This window comes from Mauremys mutica, chromosome 2 (genome assembly GCF_020497125.1).
Source record: "Mauremys mutica isolate MM-2020 ecotype Southern chromosome 2, ASM2049712v1, whole genome shotgun sequence".
Classification (NCBI taxonomy): domain Eukaryota; kingdom Metazoa; phylum Chordata; order Testudines; family Geoemydidae; genus Mauremys; species Mauremys mutica.
The window spans coordinates 130,782,815-130,805,767 of record NC_059073.1 but is presented as its reverse complement, the minus strand read 5'-3'; the positions used below and the strand labels follow the sequence as shown (position 1 = coordinate 130,805,767).

Here is a 22,953-nt window from a genome sequence, read left to right as displayed (position 1 = left end):
AACTTAAAAACTGCTTTTGACTATAAAACAGAGGCAAGGAGACCTATAACGCCATTTATATAACTGTGATCAAAGCCTTGTACAAACTGACTGTTTAATATAGCCTTATTACATTATTCTGAAGAGGCGTTAGGTCCATTTTAATAATTGAGAAACAGGGGCAAAAAGGCACAGAGAAAGTGAATGGTAGAGCTAGAATTCGAACTCAAGAATTCTCGACTCCCAGCCCTGCGCTCATGCCGCCCTTTGATAGCCAAGTTGCAATGGAACTCAGGAGAAATTATGTCCTACATCAACTGCATTAATGGCATAATATGCAGATCATATTTATTAACTTGGAGTGTTGACAGGAAATGTACAATGATAAAAACATTAGGTACCTTATTCTTTTTCTAGCTTTAAAACATTAGTATAGAGTAGCTTAAGGCACACATGTAGGCCTTCCGCTTCCAATCTGTCTTGGGTGATGTTTCAACATGACAACTGAATGGCAAAGTTCTGAGAGAGGAAGAAGACTTTTCTGTTTGAGGAGATTGGAGGCATGTCAAATTCTGCATGTATCAGCTGGAGATCTATAATCCAGTTCCAATGTTTCAAGTTAAGGCAATGTGATACAGATGACAGTAAAGATACCAATCACATTTTGTGAAGATAAATATTCTGTGATTTTACTACTAGTATAACCCCCCCCCCCCGCCCCCAACTTGAGTCAGGATCAAAGCAGATACATAACCTAGTTTTCTGAATGAACACTAGCTTCAAACAGTTTTGTTCCACTACAGGAAGCAAGAAAGCTTTCCCAAACATATTTGACTTGAGCAGAGATTATTTTGGCAGCTGCCTTGAACTAAGTGATAATTGTGACTGGATGCCAGAGCTAACCAGACAGTTTTTTCTATATTCCCACCATACCAGGGATAAATGTTTAGTAATTGGCAGACTGGCCCACATGAATCACTCTTTCTTGGAGCACAATTAGCTGTGAAAACAGATCTTAGAAAAAAACATTTTGCAAAGGGATTAAGGAGGGTAGGAAATGCAGGTGATTAGCAGTCTGCCTTTGATACAAACATCCTGCTCCTCTGCTGTCCCTTTGAACTAACTTTGATATGCAATAATTAGGAGTGGCTCAGCCCCTGAGGAGAGGTAGCTGCTGCTGCCCTACCTCCTTGCTCATTTTAGTGAATCCTTGTTTTGAACTATTGATCAAACAGATTTGAAGAGATTTGTTGAAGTCTGTGTGGGCTGAAGGAAATGAGAAGAGGGGATGGTAAGGACAGCAAACTTGGCTATAAATACCCCAGGAAGGACAGAGCTCCTCTCCACAAATTTTCCTCTTAGGTTAGAGATCTAAAATATAAGAAAAGGACTTTTATTCAAGATTTTTTCTTTTAAAAAGATTCACAAATATCCCATATTTGCTGAATCTGTGTTGCTTGTTTTCAAGCTTCAGCACATCTTAGATAACGGGTAAGCGCTGTAGAACTGACGGCAGGAAATACAGATCAACCTGCCTGAAGAATGGTGGCAGTCTTGCTGCTGGGGCTCAGCTGCGTCTGTTCCCCATTGGTAGCCCTGGTCCTAGACTACAACAGCATCAAGAGTTCAGCTGAAGTGCAGGGCACCAGAAAGGTGAGAGCTCTGGGGGTCAGTTGGGGGCCCAAATTGAATTTTCAAGGGTTAAATGATCTCAGAATATTAGTAATATTTTGCAAAAATCTTATGATTGATTTCAGTTTTTAAATAGAAGGGTTACAACTGCTTGGAGTAGTGCTTGGCCCATAAAGTATTAGAATTGTTAAGAGGAAACAAAAAATACTTATGTTCCTGACCCCAACAGACCCAGCTATGTGATAACTGGAGTTGGATCAACCATCCTAGCAGATAGAATTTTAATACTGTCATAGCTGTTGTGCATGTCTAAATTGGAAACATTTTAAAAATTGAATGACATCAAGAAATCACCCTATTAAGTCAGAGCAAGTGGCCTGTAAGCACTGATCAGCTCTTCAGCAGAGCACTATGCTCTAATGCACTGAGTGCAAGACAGGGTGAGCAAAGGGTGCTAGAGTTCTAATCTTGATTTGGGAAGTGATTTGCTGTGTAACATTAGGCTAGTTTAACTACTGGCACGTATAACAAACACAAATGTGCACAAACTGCTGCTTTAAAAACATGTCAGTTTTGTTAACAAGCTGTTACTGTTACTTGCTGAAGATCACATCTGTGCTGGGCCCAATACAGGATAGAGAGGTGTAGACCTTGTCCTCCAGAGCTCCCAATCAAATGGAAGATCATAGACCAGACCCAAGAAAGATTATTCCAAAAATAACATGTTGGACTGATCAATGAAGGTGGCAGTAGTTTTTTGTTTGTTTTTTTGGTGTGTGAGCAATGTATATTCTATTCTAAATATTGCTAATTTACAGCATTTTCCCCCTCTGAGGAAAATTATTTTTTCTTTGTAGAGTTCACAGTGCATAACAGACCAGGATTGTAATGCTAGCAAATTCTGCCTCAAGCCTGAAGATGAAGTGCCCTTCTGTGCTACCTGTCGTGGGTTACGAAGAAGATGCAAGCGTAATGCTATGTGCTGCCCAGGGACTATTTGTCTAAATGGTAAGATATAATCATCTGGTATCTGTGATATTTAAAGGTTGGTAGAAATTAGAACTATATGTTTATAATCTATATGGTCTAAACACAAAAGTGGTTGGTGCCTGTTTTAATTTTTTTTTCTGGTTTTCCCTTACCTCCTGCTAATGTTGAGATCATCGAGCTCTCCAGCGTTTCTTTAAAACAAGCAACTATCTTTACCATGAGGCATCTGTAAAATAAAGTAATAAAAGTCCTATACATGCATATGAACACATTTAGAATAGGGCAATTGATAGTAACGAGTTAAAACTGGTAGCTAGGAACTGCACACAATTCATAAGAGAAGCTAAAGGTATCAATGGGGTGGGGGGGGGAATATCTGTGGCCAGTAGGGCCAAGGACAATCAGAAGGAATTCTTTAAATATACCAGGAACAAATTAAATCTGAACAATTTCATAGGTCTGAAATTAGATAAGGATTGTAAAGATATTAATTACGAGATGGAAAAAGGCAAAAGTATTCAATAATAATTCTGTGTTTGGAAAGTACGATAGAATCTCGGTTATAAACGCCTCAGGAATGGAGGTTGTTCATAACTCTGAACAAAACATTATGGTTCTTTCAAACGTTTACAACTGAACATTGACTTCATACAGTTTTGAAACTTTACTACGCATAAGAAAAATGCTTCTTTTAACCATCTTAATTTAAATTAAACAAGCACAGAAACAGTTTCCTTACCATGTCAAATCTTGTTTAAACTCTCCCTTTATTTTTCTAATAGTTTATGTTTAACACAGTACTGTATCTGTGTGTTTTGGGTTTTTTATGGTCTCTGCTACTGCCTGATTGTGTAATTCCGGTTCCAAATTAGTGTGTGGTTGACCAGTAAGTTTGTAACACTGGGGTTCGTAACTCTGAAGTTCTACTGTAGTACAATGATGTTTTAATATATTACAGTGATAAGATGACATGTTAACATCCTTGCTATTCCACCAGTAAGTAGGAACAGCAACTATTAAATATTTTTAAAATCATCAGGCCTGGATAACCTGCATCCAAGATTAGAGAATTGCCAGAGTTCTCTGAATTGTTAATATTGATTTAACAAATCTTGGAATACTGGAAAGTTCCAGAGGACTTGAAAATATGCTCATGTTGTACCAATGTTTAGAAAGATTAACTGGGATGATCAGGAATAACTACAGGACAGTTAGTCTGACATTAATCCCAGGCAAAGTAATGGAAAGGATTGTATGGGATCCAATCAGTAAAGAATTAAAGGATGGTAGCATAATTGGTCATGATCAACAAGGTTTTATGGAAAATAGATCTTAAAAATAATAGTGTGTCTGAAATGACAATTTGGGTTAATAAAATATATCATATCAACACAACTATCTTTAATTTCTGTAATGTGTTTGAGTCCCATGTGACATTGATTAAAAAGTTTAACACTGTAAAAAAAATCAATACAGGCCATATTAAATAGATTAGAAACTGGATTAGTTGACACTAACTAAAGAGGGAATCCTCCTCCTAAGGGGGGTGGCCGGGTTTCTAGTGGGAGTCTCACAGGGATCTGTTCTCACCAAATGCTATTCAATATCTGTATCAATGATCTGGAAAGAAATGTAAAATCAGTGCTGGTAAAAGTTTGCAGATGACAAGAATTGATAGAGTGATAAATGATGATGAGAACAGGTCAGTTATATAGACCAACATGAATCACTTGGTAGGGTGGGCTCACTTGAACAATGTGTGTTTTAACAGTGTCAAATGCAATGTCACAAACATGTAGGGACAAAGAATTTAGGGTCACACTTATAAGATGGGAGACAGTATTCTGGAAGGCAGTGATACCGAAAAGGAGTTGGGAGGAACGGAAAATGCCTTGATCATGGCCTACAACTCCTATATAGGAAAAAGACTTCTGACAGTGGACAGCTGACTCTTTAATCTAGCAGAAAAAGGCAAGACAAAATTCAATGGTTGGAAACTGAAGCTAGGTAAATTCAGAGTAAAAATAAGGTGCACATTTTTTAAATTAGGCTCATTAACCATTAGAACAACTGACTTAGGGACATGGTGGATTCTCCATTACTTGAAATCTTTAAATTAAGACTGGATGCCTTTCTAAAAGATATGCTATAGCTCAGTGGCTTTCAATCTTTCAAGATAACTGTGCCCCTTTCAGGAGTCTGATTTGTCTTGCGTACCCCCAAGATGCACTTAAAAACTACTTGCTTACAAAATCGGACACAGAAAATACAGAAGTCTCACACCATGCTATTACTGAAAAATTGCTTATTTTCTTTTTCAGTGTATAATATATAGAGCAGTATAATCAAGTCACTGTCTGTATGAAATTTTAGTTTGTACTGACTTTGCTAGCGCTTTTTATGTAACCTGTGGTAAAACTAGTCAAATATCTAGATGAGTTTATGTACCTTTAGAAAACCTCTGTGTACCCCCAGAGGTATGCCTACCCCTGGTTGAGAACCACTGCTATATCTCAAACAGAGCTTATAGGTTTAATGCAGAAGTTACTGGGTGAGAATCTATGGTCTGTTATGCAAAAGGTCAGACTAAGGTGATCCCTTTTATCCTTAAAATCTACACAGGTATGAACCTATAAAAGTATGATGTATGAGGGAGGGAGACACAAGGCAATTGAATCCATTTTCACATCTGGAATAAAAGATCATTTGTTGTCTCAAAGCAGCTATGTCGGCATTCTTCCCCCCGCGCGCTTCTGTCCAAAATTACAACCTTCCACCTTTATACCAGATGTTTGCAGCCAGACTGAAGAAGTTACCCCAACAGAAGGAAGAAGGACTGATGAACAGGATGGTTCTGATTCAAAAGGGACAACTCAACACCAGATCCAAGAAAACAACTCTAAAAAAGGACTTGTCAAATCTCCAAGCAATAAAGGTAAAATGGGTCTAAAAGCAGAGAAATACCGGTAATTATATTTAATCCTGGAGGAGAAATATATTCCAGATTGGAAAAGTAAAATTATATGGAGGCATGTGTATGTAATCTTCCATTAGGAAAAGAAGGAGACCCCTAGCATTCTATTACATAAAGAAAATGAACAGATTGGTCCCAATGTGCTTTAAAATTATGCACTGAGGATAACCGCAATATTTCCTACATGGAAGTTATAACAATGCCAATCACAGAATTAGGTGTTTTGAATATTAAATTGTCAGGAATTATGTTAAGACAAATGCAGAGAACAATAATCCCCATAAAATCTTTTCTGTAAAAATATAAACTGTTACTTACCAGGTTTGGATACAGTATTGTAGCCACATCAGTTCCAGGATATTTGAGACACAAGGTGGATGAGGGAACATCTTTTATATTCAAGCTCTGTGGAAGCTCGAAAGCTTGTCTCTCACCAACAGAGGTTGGTCCAATAAAAGATATTACCTCACCCACCTTGTCTCTTTACTCACTAGGAATATTTTGACTAGATTCTGGACCCTGCTCTGGTGATGCAAAACTTGATTAAGCCAGCCTTTTGGCTGTTATCTGGAAATTCCCTTTTCATCAGGAAAAACAGCTCTCTGCCACTGTGCCCTTGGCATAGGAGGCATAGCTCGAGTGTCCTTATTCCAAGGCTATTCCTGGCTTCCAACCACCTTTTGAGCTAGGGACAGCCAGGTTTAAATTACTGCAGCCTTTGGCCTCCCAAATAGTTCTAGAATCCAGGCGCCACAAAACTGAAGTACAACTATCTTTGTGTCCCTCCCCATCCCTGGCTGCACTAAGTGCAGCATGGAATCTGGATCTACTTAGCAATTTACACTGTGCTCATCACAAATCACCTTTCATAAAAGTCAGAAACCAACTTTGCTAGTTAATGGCTAGCAAACTAGCAAAGGAGTGGGAAGAGGTCAGGCTTTGTTAAAAACATTCAGCAATGTGGTGTTCTCCATTTATTTAAATTGCAAGTGCTAGTACTTGCTCAGAAATAAACATTGTTAGATTAGTTTCTTATTTGTCAATTTTCTAACACAGATTACTTGCAGGATGAAAGTTCATGTTAGGATACCACTATTTGGGGCTGTCTTCACATTGTGTCTAGTGCAAACAAAATGCAAACAACTGTAAGAGAGCACATTGTTTGCATTTAATAATAGCTAATACCTAGCTCTTATGTAGTGCTTTTCATCAGATTTCAAAGTGCTTAATAAAGGGCAGTATCAGTATCCCAATTTTACAGGTAACGTAATATGAATATCTCTAAATGGAAGGAACTAAATATGTAACAAGTCAGGGAATACAAAAATTAAGATTCATAAAACATTAACCTAGGGAAACTGACATAATTAGAAAAAAGGATCAAACAGAACCAAAGCAGCAGAGGGCAATAAGGTCTCAAGAGCTCAGTTATTCAAAAAGCTCAAAAGAACTATTACTATTATTAATTATTTGTACTATATTAGCATATGCTAGGTCTGAAATTGCAAACACTTATTCATGTGCTTAAATGGTTGTAGGAATGGAGTCACAGAGAGGAAACAATCTCTTTCTCAAGGAACTTACAATTAAGAGAAAATCACAAGCATGCATATGCAAAGAGAGGACTTAGGAAAGGGAGGATGAGGTGACTCAAATACATTCTTGCCTTTGTAAGCGAGACATGAGAAGTAATTCTTCCACTCTAATTAGGCATCAACTGGAGTATTGTGTCCAGTTCTGGGCACCACATTTCAGGAAAGATGTGGACAAATTGGAGAAACTCCAGAGAAAAGCAGCAAAAATGGTTAAAGGTCTAGAAAACATCACTATGAGGGAAGTCGGGAAAAAAACTGGGTTTGCTTAGTTTGGAGAAGAGAAGACAGAGGGGGACAGGATAACAGTTTTCAAGTACGTAAAAAGGTTGTTACAAGGAAGATGGAGAAAAATTATTCTCCATCACCTCTGAGGACAGGACAAGAAGCAATGGGCTTAAATTGCAGCAAGGGACGTTTAGATTGGACATGAGGAAAAACTTCCTGTCAGGGTGGTTAAGCACTGGAATAAATTATCTAGGGAGGTTGTGGAATCTCCAGCATTAGAGATTTTTAAAGAGCCAATAAACACTGAATCCAGAGGGAGAACAAGGGATTTGCTGTCTACTCCAGAGTTAATTTATGCAAACACCTGTCTGGGATGGTCTAGATAATACTTAGTCCTGCCATGAGTGCAGGGGACTGGACTAAATGACCTCTCAAGGTCCCTTCCAGTCCTATGATTCTATAGACAGGTTATGTGTACAATCTATAGACAATGCAGCTTTTTCTTAAAACAAACAAACAACAAAAAAAACCACCTGTAGTAGTTGTAGCTGCCATTATCAGTTGGTAATGTTCCATAGGCACCACGCTAGCTGCTAACGTCTTTGGTGAATAAAGCAGATAGATTTCAAAATGGTAAAACTGGGAGGGAGTAGGAGCACAAAGATCTTTTTCATTTGGAAAAATAATCCTCATATGAAGGAAGATTCTTGCAAGCCTTGTCCACAGTTATGACTGATGTTTAACTATTGGCATGCCTGCTGACTTTTAAGCCAGAAGATCAGATAGAGGTCTTTGCAGGGGAGGACAGAGGGCTTTCCACAATGGGGCAGATCAGGACTAGTCTGAAGTGAATCCCACCCCTCTGCTAGCAATCCTTAGTTTTGTGGTCAGCAACTTTCCTCTGAGCTGTTGACTCAGTGCCCACCGCTCAAGCCAAGAACCTCAAAAGACATGGGGTATGTTATACATTTTATTCTGCTTACTGCAGGTCAAGAGGGAGAAAGCTGCCTTCGCACATCAGACTGTGCCTTTGGGCTTTGCTGCGCTCGCCATTTCTGGACCAAAATCTGTAAGCCAGTTCTCCGTGAAGGACTGGTCTGTTCCCGCCGTGGACACAAAGATGTTGCTCAAGGTCCAGAAATTTTCCAACGCTGTGATTGTGGCCCTGGTTTGTCTTGCCGACCACCGCTCATTGGGCTGCCACAACGATCTCGCTTAAACATCTGCCAAAGAAGCTAAAGAGCCAATAAACACTGAATCCAGAGGGAGAACAAGGGATTTGCTGTCTACTCGAGTTAATTTATGCAAGATTCTATAAAACTATCCCTAACTTTCCACAGGCCAACAGAGTCCTGCACTGGAGGAAACATCCAGCTCAAAGCGAGATCTAGGCACTGGGCAACCTTAGATGTACATTTCTTTCATATGGGCTCTGTTGTATCCTTGTGGGCTGCACTAAGTAGCCATCAGATGCTTACAAAAATCATTTATGCTTTCAGATAGCATGAAGTACAAAAGGACTTGATTTTTTGTCTGCTTTTACAATCTATCTAGGGTCCTTTTTTATAGCTATCATAGCTGTAGCATGTATAAAAATTCAGAGGTTCTCCAGCTGGTTTCCAACTATTTAGTTATGTACTAAAATAAAAAAATTACTAAAGGAACTAGTAGATTCTTTCACAGGAATTGCAATTTACTTGTCAGTAGGGTCAAATTATTTCCCAAGTGTTTCCAGGATGTTCAGAGCCACAGAAGAAAGCTGTTTCCACTTCTGGCTCCATCTCAGACTCAATGACGGAATCACATGTACCGGTAAATGTTAGATACCATCAAAAAGTGCTTCATAAACTATTTACATAGAGCAGCACAGAGATGAGAGCAAGCTTTATCTAGGGCAAAAGGCAGTAGACACCTAAGATACTGCAAGCTGCACATAGGGAAAAAAATCATTAAGACCATCAATGGGAATTTGTGAAAGTGGTGAATAAGTAAAAACTGGGGGGTTATAATGAAAGTTATATTGCAACTTAAACTGCACCTAGCCTGCACTATGTGAATATTTTTTTCATTCTCTCTATAGTATTTAGATACCACAGTGAGAGACACCTTCTAATTGATATCAATGCAAAACCTGTAATAAAACCTCTCCATCTAAAGACATCAAAAATGCTCTGTCTGCCAACATATTTACTGGCTGTATAATTAAAAATATTAAATTTCACCTGCCACTTAAACAGTCACCATTGAGATGGAATGTGCAGCCAGTTTACAGTTCACAATTATAGTTCAGGGCAGGAGGTGAAGACCTATAGGAATGGACTTGATTATCTGCTAATTCCTTTCCCTAAGTGCTATGATCCTAACATACAGTAAATAGCTATTAAACCAAACTGTTTCCTTATGCAATTGCTCGTCTGTTATATTTAATAATAAATAGCTGAGTTTTGTGCTGAGCATCTCCAACATGTTTTAACAGAAATCTGATATGGTTTCCAGCTTTTTAAAGTTTATTATGGTTGTGAAGTCTGCAGATTTGACCTCTGACTTGCAGCACTTCAGGGAAATGTATCAAAATTAAAATGCAGTTTTCTTTACGCGGAGAGAGTGATCCCATGGACTAATGCTGTTACTGTCAGAGACAAGAGGGGATATTGTGACTTTAATTCATTATTTTGCACCTACTAACTTGGCCACCCATAAATCTATTCACATGGTGAATATTTTAAATATAATTTATGACAAGTACATTGACTTATGAAAAACAAATACAATATCTTCATTTAGAAGCCACCATTGAATACACTAATAGTAACTGTTGAGCAGCCACATTTTACCATGGAAATTGTAGGGGAAAGTAATAAAACAAAAGCTGTGCTTTCTAAACACAGATATCTAGTATCCCAGGGAGAAAAAGGAAGACTATAATTTATTATTAGAAGACAAAATCTGGACCAATTCCCAATTTAATCTATGAGAAATTTTATTGCGAGGGAGCTGCTTGGTTCCTCATTTTCCCTGCAGACTTATCTTAGCACCTTAGCAAAGGGACTAATTAAAATTCAGATAAAAACCATGTGTGTATTAAAGATATTTTGAATAAAAGGAAAGTAATCAAGTTGCAATGTTAGGTGATTTAATTTTTACAACACATTTTACTCTAGTGCCATGGAACTATTGTTTAAAAACAGTGTCAGTAATACACACCTTCTGAAGTAATGTTCAAGCAATAAATATTCACCTAGTTTTGACTCCGCTGATTATTCATAAAAGCTACAAAATAAGTGAGCACTAGCTAGTGAACCTTTGAATGCAAGTTATTCACTCCGTTCTTTTGGCTCTCGATACTTCCACTGTATGTAGTCAAAGATATCCTTTTCACTCTCTACTGGGAGGGGCTCCCCAGCAACTCCTGCAAATACAATAAAGATGACAGACAGGTGAAGGACAGCAACTTCGCAAGGCATTATGAGTAGCAGTGCTATGCAGACACCATTTTATAAAACAAGGACAGGTTTATCTAGAAAAAACAGGCTGATGTCTGAAAACCAAGAAGCTGCGTAAATGAATGAAAAGGAAAATAGGAGTCTGGTTAATAGTTAGAGAAGGTCTAAAAACTAGATCTTCTATGCGAAAAAACCTGATCAATATGTCATAAGGTGTTGAATGTATCACTGTAAATGCAGCAACTTTGTATCTCAACCTCAGAGTGTCAATCCTAGAACTCTAGCTCTTGACACAGCTTTATAAATATACACCATCAGTTAAAATTAGACAGTATGCCCATCTCAAACCAACAGAAAGCTACAGTCTTGTTATAGTGCTGGAAAACAGATGCCTACCCTGTGTGGCACAAACAGACCAGGACTCGTTCTCATTGAAATCAATGGCAAAATTCCATTGAGCTGGATCAGGCAGACCCAGAGGGGGGATATCTTGTATGCGGGAGAGAAGAAAGCTGCCTCCTGATACTAGGTAGGCCTCTGAAGTCAGAGAGAATAGCGTGCTACATTTAACTGTGGCATTTGGCAGTAGCCCTTGAAACATCCTGAAATACTATTGTGTGTGTATGGGTCTGTTTGGAGAAGAAAGATTCACACTTGTCCTGAGAACCTAACAACCCCTCAATGCCAACTGGCAAAGGGTTCACTGTTCTGTAACAACTCCTAGCAGCCCTGACAAACACACTAGACCTACCACATTGCTTTCGTAGACTATCTCCAAAGAGAGTCAAGTGAGGTATCTAATAAAAGCGTGTCATACTGATCCTCAGAAGTGTTGCAAAAATCTATGTATGGATGATATTTCAGGAGTTGTGTATGTGTACTGAAAATGTGTTTTAAGAAGACTGTCGCCCAAGCTGGAGTTGACAAACAGGTTTTGAGTCACCCAAAGGAAACTTATTCATGTGTCACATTGTTGGCTATGTAAATTAATCGTAAGCCAATATAATGGAAGCCAAATCTGCACATGGAGTAAATGGGGATGGGAAGACATGAGAGACTAAATTACAGGGGACTCTGACTCTGGGGACAAAAAACAATTAATTTGGGGGGCCATAAGGAGAAGGACACCTCTTTATCCTCCACTGAGGAACCAAAAAAGGACAGTGCTTTTTGCATTCATGAAAGGGGGATCTCAGCCATATTGGTTGGAGATGCTGGGAGACTGCTTTAGGTGAGATAAACTAACAGACTAAAACCTCTAACTCTAGGAAGCATGTTTTATATATAACCATTTCTGCTTCCATTGTTATCCTTACTATCTCTTAAATCTTAGCTTCTAATAATAAACTTATGATTGTTTTCATTATAAATATATCTCAGTGCTGTAATGTTATATAGGAGCTGAATCAAACAAATGTGTGTACACTGTTCCCTGGGGGAGAGCCAATCTACTAATTTCTGTGAGCATTCAGTGACAGGAGTGGGACACTGCAAGGTGCGGGCCGAGGATTCTGAGGGTTGGTGTGTACTTATTAGCCTGCACAAAAAGAGATCTGTGGAGGCCTCAAAAGCAGTCTGTGTGTAGCCAGAGGGGTTTGGTTTCAGGGAGCTGAGCTACAGCAGGCACAGATAAGACCCTTGCACACGAAGGGCAGGCAGTGAAGTGCCTCACAACCCTGAGTACCCCTGGGGAGCATCACAACAAGAGAGACCGGAAAGAGCACTTTGCGTAGAGACCAAACTCACCAGTAACTCCCAAGGGCCGGATTGTGTACTCGTTGATTGTGAAGCCCATTTCCAGGGCATGAGTTCTCATGTTCTTATTGAATATGTCACTGCCTGTGAAGTACAGTACCCCACAATAATACTGATCCTTGGGGATCAGCCTAGAGTAAAAGAAATAAAAAACAAAATCTCAGTTCCAAGTCAGCTGGAATTCACTTGAGGCACAGTTTCTCTAATCTTATTACCATTTACAGCAAAACCCAATGCTCTACTGGCACCACATTACAGGACTCTGTATTCCTAGAACATCACCGGAGAGATTGCAATATTCCTGAAAATCCATCATCCTACAGGCACATACAAAAGGAAAGGGTGGTGCAACAACTCTTGCCATTAAACTATTACTGAGCGGTTAAGGCACAGTACCCTGACAAACCTCCCTGTTCAGTAATTGCTGGAGGGGAAGGATAGCAACAAAGATCCTTGTTTTGGAATCAGGAGAAGGGGGGCTTGCTTTGCAGTCAGGGATTGGGACATAGCACTTTCATAAATGCCCCATTAATCTCATCTGCTTGTAGCTGCCTGGCTGTTTGCAGACTTACATTGAAAAAAGAAAAATAGCCCAACCGTAGAGGATTGGTTAAAGTGGGCTGTGCAGTCCTGTTCTGTAAGATACACACGAGGAGGTGGAATCATGACAAATGCCCCCATTTTGGATGATGCTTTAACAAATGCCTGTTCTACCCTAGGAGTGCAGGCCTATTCCATTTAAATTTTACCTGACATCAATTCTCCTGTATGGATAATTGGTTCCATCTTCTTCGCTTGGCAACTGACACACACCCTAAAAGGACACAAGGAAAGCAGAAATTATAAAGTTATAAGAGTTTTAAATTGTCTTGGGCTTTTTTTTTTCCTTTTAAAAGAGAAAAACACTAAAATAGTTTTAAAACGTAGACCGTGGAGTCTGTCTAGTTATGTGATCATGCACAGGCATACAGTCTCAGAGGTGAATAAAGGTTTGCTTATTAAACTTGCTTGTTTGGGCTTATGATTTCCCTCTGTTAATAACCATGATGGAAGATTGCTAATTTGTAGTAAAGCTTTTTTTTGTTTCCAGGATAACATTCATTCTAGGACTCATTACTATCACTTACCTTTAGAAAACCCTTATAGGAATACAGAGGACGTTGTTAGAATTTATATGGAATACGAAAATACCAAGAGTGAGATCAGAAACTATGTACAGACCCATCAGAGGGGACTAGATGTTCCAAATAGTCTATGGCACTATCAAGCCAACCAACTCAAAATAGTAGTGGACTGAGGGTGCATTTACCCAGTGAAACACTGGGTCTTTAATGAACAAGAATATTGCAGCAGTGTACACACTGGTAGACTACCATGATTAATAAAAAAAAAATCACACCCTCCAGAAATTGACATCCTTTAGCAAAGGCAAAACGCTATGGCTTTTGGATAGAACTAGAGAGAAAATAACCTCTTCTCCCTTGCCAATGACACCCACTGCAAATAGTCCAGATTTTAACCCAAATCGCAAACCAGAGAGCTTCAAACATTGGGAGAGCAATGGAATACACATGCACGGCTAGGCAGCTATTCAGTCAAGAAACGTTTCTAACTTATTTAGCTATCAAAACTAAATTTAACTGACCCACTCTGTCCTGGTACTCGTACTCTCAACTCAGGCATTAATGTTTCTAAACTTTCTAGACAACCCTTGCTATACAAAAAGAACAAAGAGTCCTTGTGGCACCTTAGAGGACTCTTTGTTGTTTTTGCTGATACAGACTAACACGGTTACCACTCTGAAACCTTTCTATACAGAAAGCTAATTATAATAGAAGTGATGGCAACTTGGAAACAAAACAAAAAATAACTAATTTATATTAATCTTTGCAGACAGCTTTCCTAACAAAATAGTGTCTATATATGACACACTGAGAAAAGGATGTGGGTAGACAAATTACCCCAAAAGAATGGGGTCTGATCTGGAAAAGAGTACCAACAACTTCAGTATGCAGCACAATAAAATAAAACTTCAAGATACTGTTTCAGTGGTATCTCACACCAGTCAGGTTAAAAAAATATAGATTGAATGGGGATAAATGTTGGAGAAATTGTGGTAAAAGAGGATTATTTTTTACTTATATGGTGGACATGTCCAGTCAGAGAGTATTAGGATGCAATCAGTAACCAAATATCACAAATTGCTGGATATTATTACTACATGATCCTTTGCTAATCCTCCGAAGGCTTTCTAATAGAAATGATCACAAAAAATGGAAATGAAGAATTAATCTCATCTGCTTGTAGCTGCCTGGCTGTTTGCAGACTCACATTGAAAAAAGAAAAATAGCCCAACCGTAGAGGATTGATTAAATTATATTTATATACAGATTGTGGTTGTTATAGAAAAATTAACACACATCAGTTATGAACCCATCAAAATAGACAGAGGACAAATAGATAGTTAGATATTTGGTTACCTTTAATACTCAGAAAAAATACATTCACCTGCAAAAAAACCCAATATACCTGTCCAATTTTTTTGACTATTATACATCAGATTGGGTAGGTCTATATCTGTTAACTGTGTATATTGAGATATCACTCAGTTTAGTAAGACCACTAGAAACAACATAGAGATTTTAATTATAATCACTCTATAATATGTTAAATATAAAGATCTGATGACAATATTCCTGTATAATGTCTCTTTAAACAAAAGTTAACTGTTGTAATATTTGTTGCGTTTCTGATACTTGCTTGGCAAAGATTTGTAAACTTATTAAAAACCTCCTAAATAATAAATAAATCTAAACTCTGCAAGTATCACAACTCTCAAGGCTGAAATTAGCCTGGTGTTTCAAACTTTTAACACAAACCAGGCCCTTTTCCCCAGATAGCATAAACTTTTTTAATACTAAACTGGAGAGCTACTAAACATAAGGAATCCCTCTTCCTTTCCTAAAGGCACACAATCAGCTAGAATATAGTTAAGTAAAGAATGCAAAACTGCACATTAATCTACAAAAGGAAAGAATGTTCATTACAAACATTTCCACACATGTAGCTGAGACAGACTTTTGTTTTGTTTTGTTTTTTTATATAAAAACAAAGGGATAAAATGCTTCTTGGGGAAAAAATTCTCTCCCCTTTGGCTATTGCAAACAGACAGATTGTTGTAGGACGTTAATATTATAACAAAAAGCCAACTATTACTCTGAGTTACTGCATAAACTTTCCTTTTTTAATCAGAGATATGTAACAGTAAGCAGTGTATTTCTTGTATATTAATCAGAGACACTGTCTTTAACATTAAATATTGAAAGAAAACTCACCATGAATTTCGTATCACCCTTTGACAATGTGTCTGTGACAAAGTGGATTTTTTTCAGTTGTTCTACAACTTGGTGCAAAAGCTTTGGCTGGAAACAACAATTAATGTCAAAAGTAAACAAAGTGAAATGAAACATTACCTAAGAAAGAGGAACCTGTTTGTTTACCAGCAATGTGACCCACAGATGTACAATATATCCTTGTGAAAACCAAGGAGATCTCATTGATGGAAAATATTTTTTCAGGATCAGATTCTGAGACTTTGGCAGAAACTACATACCATAAATAAATCACTACTTGAGAATCTGGTTAAGGAAAATTGTTCTCTCAAACCTCTATTGTATTGCAAGACAAAAAAGAGCACTGAAGTATTTTCATCAGACTTGACAAAACTTGTTGTACAATTTTAAATCTTATATTTCTAAATTAATGACCTTCTGTTTTTGTGGCTTGCTAGTTTCCATAGGTCCATTAGCATCTGCTTTGATTTAATCTACAAATATTCTCTTGTAAATACTAAAGAATAGCACTGCCAACTTTCAGTGACGGTTAAAGATTGTTCTGTGGCATAATATACGGTGGGAGATTTGTTTCCTATTCTGTTGATTCGCTCCATACAAAAAGGTACCTCATTCCTCTTTAAGACTTATTTTAAAAAAAAGTGATTAAAGTGTGTTAATGGTATAATATATGCAATTGCCTAACAGGAAAAACTCTAAGAGAATGATGCAATTCTTTCAAGACACCTCAGAAAATGTGATCCTGGAAATTCTAAAAAGTTGAGGTTACACTTAAACAAAATATTTGGGAGCACAAAATTACATGGTCACCCAACTACTTTAAGTCTGCCCTTGTCCTCTGCTGAGTTTCCACCCTCAGTGTCTGTGATAATGAGTGCAAGAGGGAGAGACTGATATAAAAAATAAATAAAGACTTTGCTACTGGTGGACACTTCAAATCCATTACTTCCACTTTAATTGCATAGCTTGCCAGTAGAATAAAGGAACTCTGGAATGTAAATTAATGACATTTTGGGTGTGCCCCATAAGAGGCTCATAGCTTCAGATACAATAGTCAAGCCTGCATTAAGCGTCTTGTGAGAATGTTTTTCCATTTTAAAAACACAAATGCTTTTTTTGGGAGGTGTGGGGGACTATCCTGAAAGTAGCTATTTTTGGTGACAAGATAATAAAAGCCTGTTTTTTGCCAAAAGTGCATATGGTCTCAAAGAAGGCAGGGCCTTTTTTTTTTTTGTCATGATATAAATCAGGATCATTATACAATGCTACAGAAAAGTACACTCAATTTATAAACAAGAAAAAGATACCAAGCACATTACATAGAACAAGCAGCTGTCTGATTACCCTGTGCCCTCCATGGTCCTGGCCACTGTCCTTCCAGCTGCAAACAGCCAGCATTTTCGAGCATTTCTATAGTATTAGGCAAAAGGGATCACACCCTTTTCACCACAGGGACGAAGTACTAATTCCCTGGTGGCCTGAGGAGCAAGAGATTGAAATAAACTTTATCTTCCTCACTGCAGTGCAAAGCATTAGCTATTGAGCCAGGCCTGCACGCATTGTATTCAATATTTTAGGTGTGAAATTTCTTTAGCATATATAAGAGTTATGCAAAACACTTCTACAAAATGATTAAAACATGTCACATCCAAACATGTGAAAGGTAGTTTGCATAATTCCCCATATAATGCTTAGATCATATATTCAGGATTTTATTAATAAACTATAAAAAGTTGTCAAGGAATAAATGCAAAAAGCTGCAATATGAACCCGAATGCAAAGGAATTTATGATTCTATGATCTGCTGATAAAAGTTTATAAAATTCAACTTTTAAATAGTAATAAGTTGTAGAGAAAGACAGGCACCTGTTTGGTTGATTCAGAAGTGAAACTTGGATGGGTCAGGAGAATATCCATATCCCCACTTGATTCTGCACCTGAGAAAGTAAAGAGTAAAGAAGAAAAGCTGTAAGTCTTGATATCAGTTAAGAACAGACCAGAGGGTTGTGTTTGAATCTTAGTGCTAAAGAAAAGAAGAAAAGCTCCTCTATCCGCAGAACTAGCACAGAATAGTTATTAAGGTTTTTAATAATAGGGTAGACAAACACCTGTCAGGAATGGTGCAAGTATATACTTGGTCTTGCCACAGCAAGACTTGGCTTGACTAAATGACTTATCAAGATCCCTTCCAAACCTACATTTCCGAGTCTATGATTAATAGTGTAGAGGCTGCCCTATCTCAACCCTAATGTGCTAATACTAAGAAGTGACATAAGGGATCAAAAACCATTTTCAATTGATAGTAAAAGCATTTAAGGTCTTTCTGTTCCGCAGCCTGATGAATATTTTCCGCTGTGTGCTTCCACCAATCATTTTTTATTTTACACAGCTTAGACAGAGTAGATTGTTTAGAGCTGTGACAGGTGGCGTTCTTAGTGATCCAAGTCTTGACAGATAACCATGCTTTATGTGCCTCACGCAATGAGTCAAGTACTGTACATGCATTATCTTGTGGCAGCATTCCCATCCTCAGTATACTACATACAGACAAGACAGACATCATCCAACGCTGGGCTGAACACTTTGTCTACTTAATCGTCCATTTGCAATTTCAAAAGCTGCTATCGATGGTGTAGCATGGTTCCCAATACATGAAGGGCTCACTAGACTGCTAGTGTTACTGAGGCAGAAAACGCCAACAAACAACTGTTACAAGGAAAGGTGCCTGGCTTAGATAGAATGCTGCCAGAAATCTATAAGCATAGTGGTTATCAAACATATCAAATGCTTACACGGCTCCTCAACATCTGGGAGCAGAAGACCATGCCTCAAGGATGCTTCAGTTGTCCATACATACAAATAAAGGTGATTAAGTACTCTGCAACAACCATCGTATCTTGATTTTTTCCATTGCTGGGAAGATTTTGGCTTGTGTCTTGCTCCCCAGATTCTTCCACATCACCAATAACATTTCAGAGAGTCACCATGACTTTCGCTTGGGACACAGAACAGCTGACATGACTTCTGCGGCTTGTGAAAATGCTGGGAACAAAACTGTGATCTCTATATGGTGATCAGGAGGGTCTCTGGTGAATCTTGACCTAAGCTGGCTACACAAATTTGTAACCATCATGCACTCATTCATGCTGGCTAGAGTGCTGGAGAACGGTTCTTCATCAGAGCCTTTGTCACGAACAGCATGAAGCAGGGCTGTGCACTCGCACCTACGCTATTTACCATTGTCCTTAGTGCTATGCTGCTAGATTCTTTCAAAGACTACGCAGCATCTTCACTCTCCAGTGTCTTTGTGCTCATATTAAAGCAATTGACTTGTTCATTAGGGAGTTGCTCTTCACTGATGATTGTGCACACACAGCACATACTGTCCAAGACATGCAGCATCCGATAGATGACTTTTCTAGATCGGCAAAGCTATTTGGACTCTTATCTGCCTCAAGAAAACCAAAGTACTTTACCAGACTGCTCCCAGAAAAATGTATTCTGCCGCTGAAATAGCAATTGCTGACAAGAGTGCTTAATGCAGTAGAAAAATTTTACTATCTTGGCAACACTTCATCTGATAATGCCACGATAACAGTGGTCCCCAACCTTTTTGGCTGGCAGGCGCCAGCCGAAGGACCACTGCGGCGGTGGAGGACCCGCCGAAATGCCGCCGAATTTCAGCGGCGACGCGTCTCGATGACGCCGCTTGCCGTCGACAAGCGACGTCATCGAGAGGCGTCCCCGCCAAAATTCGGGAGCGATGCCTCTCGATGACGTCACTTGTCGACGGCAAGCGGCGTCAGCGAGAGGCGTCGCCACCGAAATTCGGGGGCGACGCCTCTCGATGACATCACTTGTCGACGGAAAGCGGCATCATAGAGAGGCGTCCCCGCCGAAATGCCGGTGGGTGCTTTCCCGGGGGCCAGGATGGGGGCGCATTAAGATACCCCCGCGGGCATTGCGTTGGGGACCACTGGACTATGAAATCACGCAGTGCATTTCTAAAGCAAGTTCTGTGGAATGAGAGAGACAGTCGACTTCACACCAAGATTACTGTCTACCATGCAATTACGTTAAGCACTCTTCTCCACAGGAGTGAAACATGGACACACTATTGCAGGCACTTGATGCAACTAGAGAGTTTTCACATGTGCTGTATGCATCTCATCTGTAAAATCAAATGGTTGGACAGGACACCAAATACTTAAGTTCTTGACCAATCCTACATAACTAGCACTGAATTCCTAATTAGACAGGTGCAATTTTGCTGGGCTGGTCACCTTGCACATATGGATGCTACACAACTCCCCAAAGCCATATTTTAAGGCTCATTGAAAACAGGAGCACCTACACTGGGAGGCCAGTGAAAATTACATGACACTCTGAAAGCTCACTTAAAAGCTGGCCACATCAGCCTGAATACATGGGAAGTTTCTGGTGCTGAGAAATTAGGATGGCAGCAGACCTCTTGGTCTGCAATTAAAGCCATCGAGAATAGCAGAAGAGAAAAAGTCAAAGGGAAACATGAGAAAAGAAAGTAGGCTTTGGTTAAAAAAAACAAACCATGCAGTTATGTCAGCTTAACATGCGGCTGCATCTGCGGATCCCTCATCAGTTTATGTTTGTACAAGACAACGCACTGAAACAAACTGACTCTCATATGTTGACTATGATAGGAGACTCCAGAGCTAAGAAGTGGATTAATTTTCATGGGACTCTGATGAAACTGTCAAGCATTTACCAATTAGTACCAATTTTGGTGGCAGCTTGTGTGATGTGGATACTTTTCATTGGATACTGAGCTGAGATCACAGACTCACTCCACAGAGGCCAACCAACCAAGTTAGTACTTTGACTACTTGATCACAAAGCAAAGTATCATCTCTGTGCCTCTTATTCTTAATGTTTACGTAGTGTTATGGTGTTTAAAGACAGATCACTGTTATTTAATAAATGCAATTTTGAATAAGAACAACTTCTAAACTGCTTAACAACTATTTTGTACCAAATCTACATCTGGCATAGGTAGATTTAAAATAAAATTTAATTGGGGAACATGACATATACTCAAGTCTTCATTAGTCTTTCTTCAGTCGAATGCTAGACTTTTTACTACTGGCGTGAACAGTGGCTGATTATGGACAATGACATTTATAAAGTTTTTATTTTTTAAGCTGGAGGACCTCACATATAATTCAAACAAAAAATTACAGTCGACCTCACACTGCTCAGCAAATAATTAATAGACTAAAGTAGTGAGGTTTCTCATGCTTCATACTACACTAGTAGAAGTAATCATAACAGATTAAACTACAGATGCCAAAATAAGTGAACATCTCACATTTTATGAAATTTTAGCTTTGATTTTTTAATTGAGTTGGTTCACTTACTGAAATTTGCAAAATAGGAAGTAATTTTCAATGGGTGTTTATTATTTGTGTGAATTAGCAAGGTTCTGTTATGCTATGTCTGCACATCAGTAATAAGAAAAAACTCCAGAGTAATTCTGGAGCAGATGCGAGAGTTTTGAGGAAAAGGAAAATTTAAAGGAAACTATTCTTTGGTTTTACAATTCGCAGCATCCTACTCCGCTTCTTTTTATATCGCACCCATAGCCTTATATGTACAAACTGAACTAGTCAGTCTAAGCAAAAAGCAAGAAGTAAGTTTATTCCATCTGGTCAGTGTAACAGATTTTGCATTAAGGACTATGCACATTAATACAAATTAAAAAAAAACCTTAAATGTTTTCAGACATTTGTCAGTAAGTTTTGACTCCTAGAACCATGATGTAAATGTGACAGCACAGTGGAGTACCAACCTCGCCTGAAACTGCCACAGACTGTAGCAATATATTCGGGGTCCAGTTTCTTAACCTCTTTCAATACAATTTCCTGTTGAGAAAACAAAAAGAGCAAGATCAAATCATTTGAGCTGCCCTCTGTAGTAAGATGAGGCCCTGAAACATAACCTCTTGTTTCAGAGGCCCAGTTTGAGACCTGAAGCCTGAAGCAAAGTACTTCCAGGCACTGCTAAGCAAAAGCTGGGCTGTGAGCCAGAGGCAGGCCCCACTCACAGAAGTTGGCAAGAAGAGGGCTGCTAGAAGCAGGTGCATCTTAAAGACCGGGTCAAAAGGACAGCATGATGGATAGAAACAACATGATCAAAGGAGGAGACAGCCCCCAATGAGTCAAGGGGCTGTACTTCAATACGTCAGTAGGGATGAGTAATCTGTCCTGTAACTGTATAAAAGTAGGCTCTGGAGTGCGCATCTCTGTCTGGCCTAGGGGGCAGTGGAAAGTCCCGCCACTGACTGAGCTGGTCCATTGCCGAGGGCACAAATTCGTAGTATGTCTTGTAGAGTCTACAGGAAACTATTACTGTGCTTCGTTTGACAATAAACCTGGCTCGGGTTCCTCCGTACCTTACTAGAGTCTGTGGTCACTGGGGGTTCTCTAGGGGTCTGCTGTGTCAGCTATCTGTGCAGAGCTGGGGCAACACGCAGCCCACTGTTATCATTGAACAAGAGCAGAGAACCACACCGGTAGCTACTGACAACATCCTCTTCATTTGTTCTCATTGCCTTACTTTGTTGAGGAAGATTATATCTTACCTGCATCTGTAACATCTCTTCTCTAGGGATTCTTTTCTCAAAGTCTTCAAAATATCTGTACAAATAAAGAAGCTGAATGACTATGGGTAAGGCAATACATTTAAAATTTAACCAAGCAAACATTAGATAAAACTCCATACATTTTACATTAAACTGATTGATCAGAAACTAATAACCTAGACAGCGATAGCAAGCCAATGATCACAGGTTCCTTTTGCTAGTCTCAGACATCTCAGAAATTCCCATCACCGCAGGTCCTCCCTTTCACCTCCATTAAAACAGATTTCAGAGGAGAGAGGAAGTACTGCTATCATACAGGAATACTGTATCAAGAATTTCTTCTGCAGCCTTCCAAAGGGGACAAGAACTTCATGGCTTTAAGAATTGACTC

At 38.9% G+C, this 22,953-nt stretch overlaps 2 protein-coding genes across 8 annotated transcripts in view; one reads left to right on the top strand and one right to left on the bottom strand.

Annotated features, from left to right (window-relative positions):
• Nucleotides 1-301: 301 nt before the first annotated feature.
• Nucleotides 302-22,953, bottom strand: part of POLB (DNA polymerase beta) — a 32,404-nt gene continuing 9,752 nt past the window's right edge. The window contains exons 9-18 of one of the 7 annotated variants that reach the window (XM_045005308.1): nucleotides 22,563-22,617; nucleotides 21,771-21,843; nucleotides 17,813-17,883; nucleotides 15,929-16,015; nucleotides 13,343-13,407; nucleotides 12,585-12,724; nucleotides 10,697-10,804; nucleotides 8,379-8,630; nucleotides 2,754-2,827; nucleotides 302-1,350 (exon numbers count right to left, since the gene is read on the bottom strand). In XM_045005308.1, the coding sequence (XP_044861243.1) occupies nucleotides 10,710-10,804; nucleotides 12,585-12,724; nucleotides 13,343-13,407; nucleotides 15,929-16,015; nucleotides 17,813-17,883; nucleotides 21,771-21,843; nucleotides 22,563-22,617 (586 nt within the window). In that variant the 3' untranslated portion in view covers nucleotides 302-1,350; nucleotides 2,754-2,827; nucleotides 8,379-8,630; nucleotides 10,697-10,709. Of the gene's footprint in view, nucleotides 1,351-2,753; nucleotides 2,828-8,378; nucleotides 10,805-12,584; nucleotides 12,725-13,342; nucleotides 13,408-15,928; nucleotides 16,016-17,812; nucleotides 17,884-21,770; nucleotides 21,844-22,562; nucleotides 22,618-22,953 lie in introns of those variants that run through there. The other 6 variants (XM_045005303.1, XM_045005305.1, XM_045005304.1 and 3 more) reach the window with 6 other exon arrangements.
• DKK4 (dickkopf WNT signaling pathway inhibitor 4) lies at nucleotides 1,344-8,639 on the top strand. The gene is made up of 4 exons (XM_045005310.1): nucleotides 1,344-1,632; nucleotides 2,469-2,619; nucleotides 5,390-5,536; nucleotides 8,384-8,639. Exons 1-4 carry the CDS (start codon nucleotides 1,522-1,524, stop codon nucleotides 8,632-8,634), a joined length of 660 nt encoding a protein of 219 aa, XP_044861245.1. The 5' UTR covers nucleotides 1,344-1,521; the 3' UTR covers nucleotides 8,635-8,639.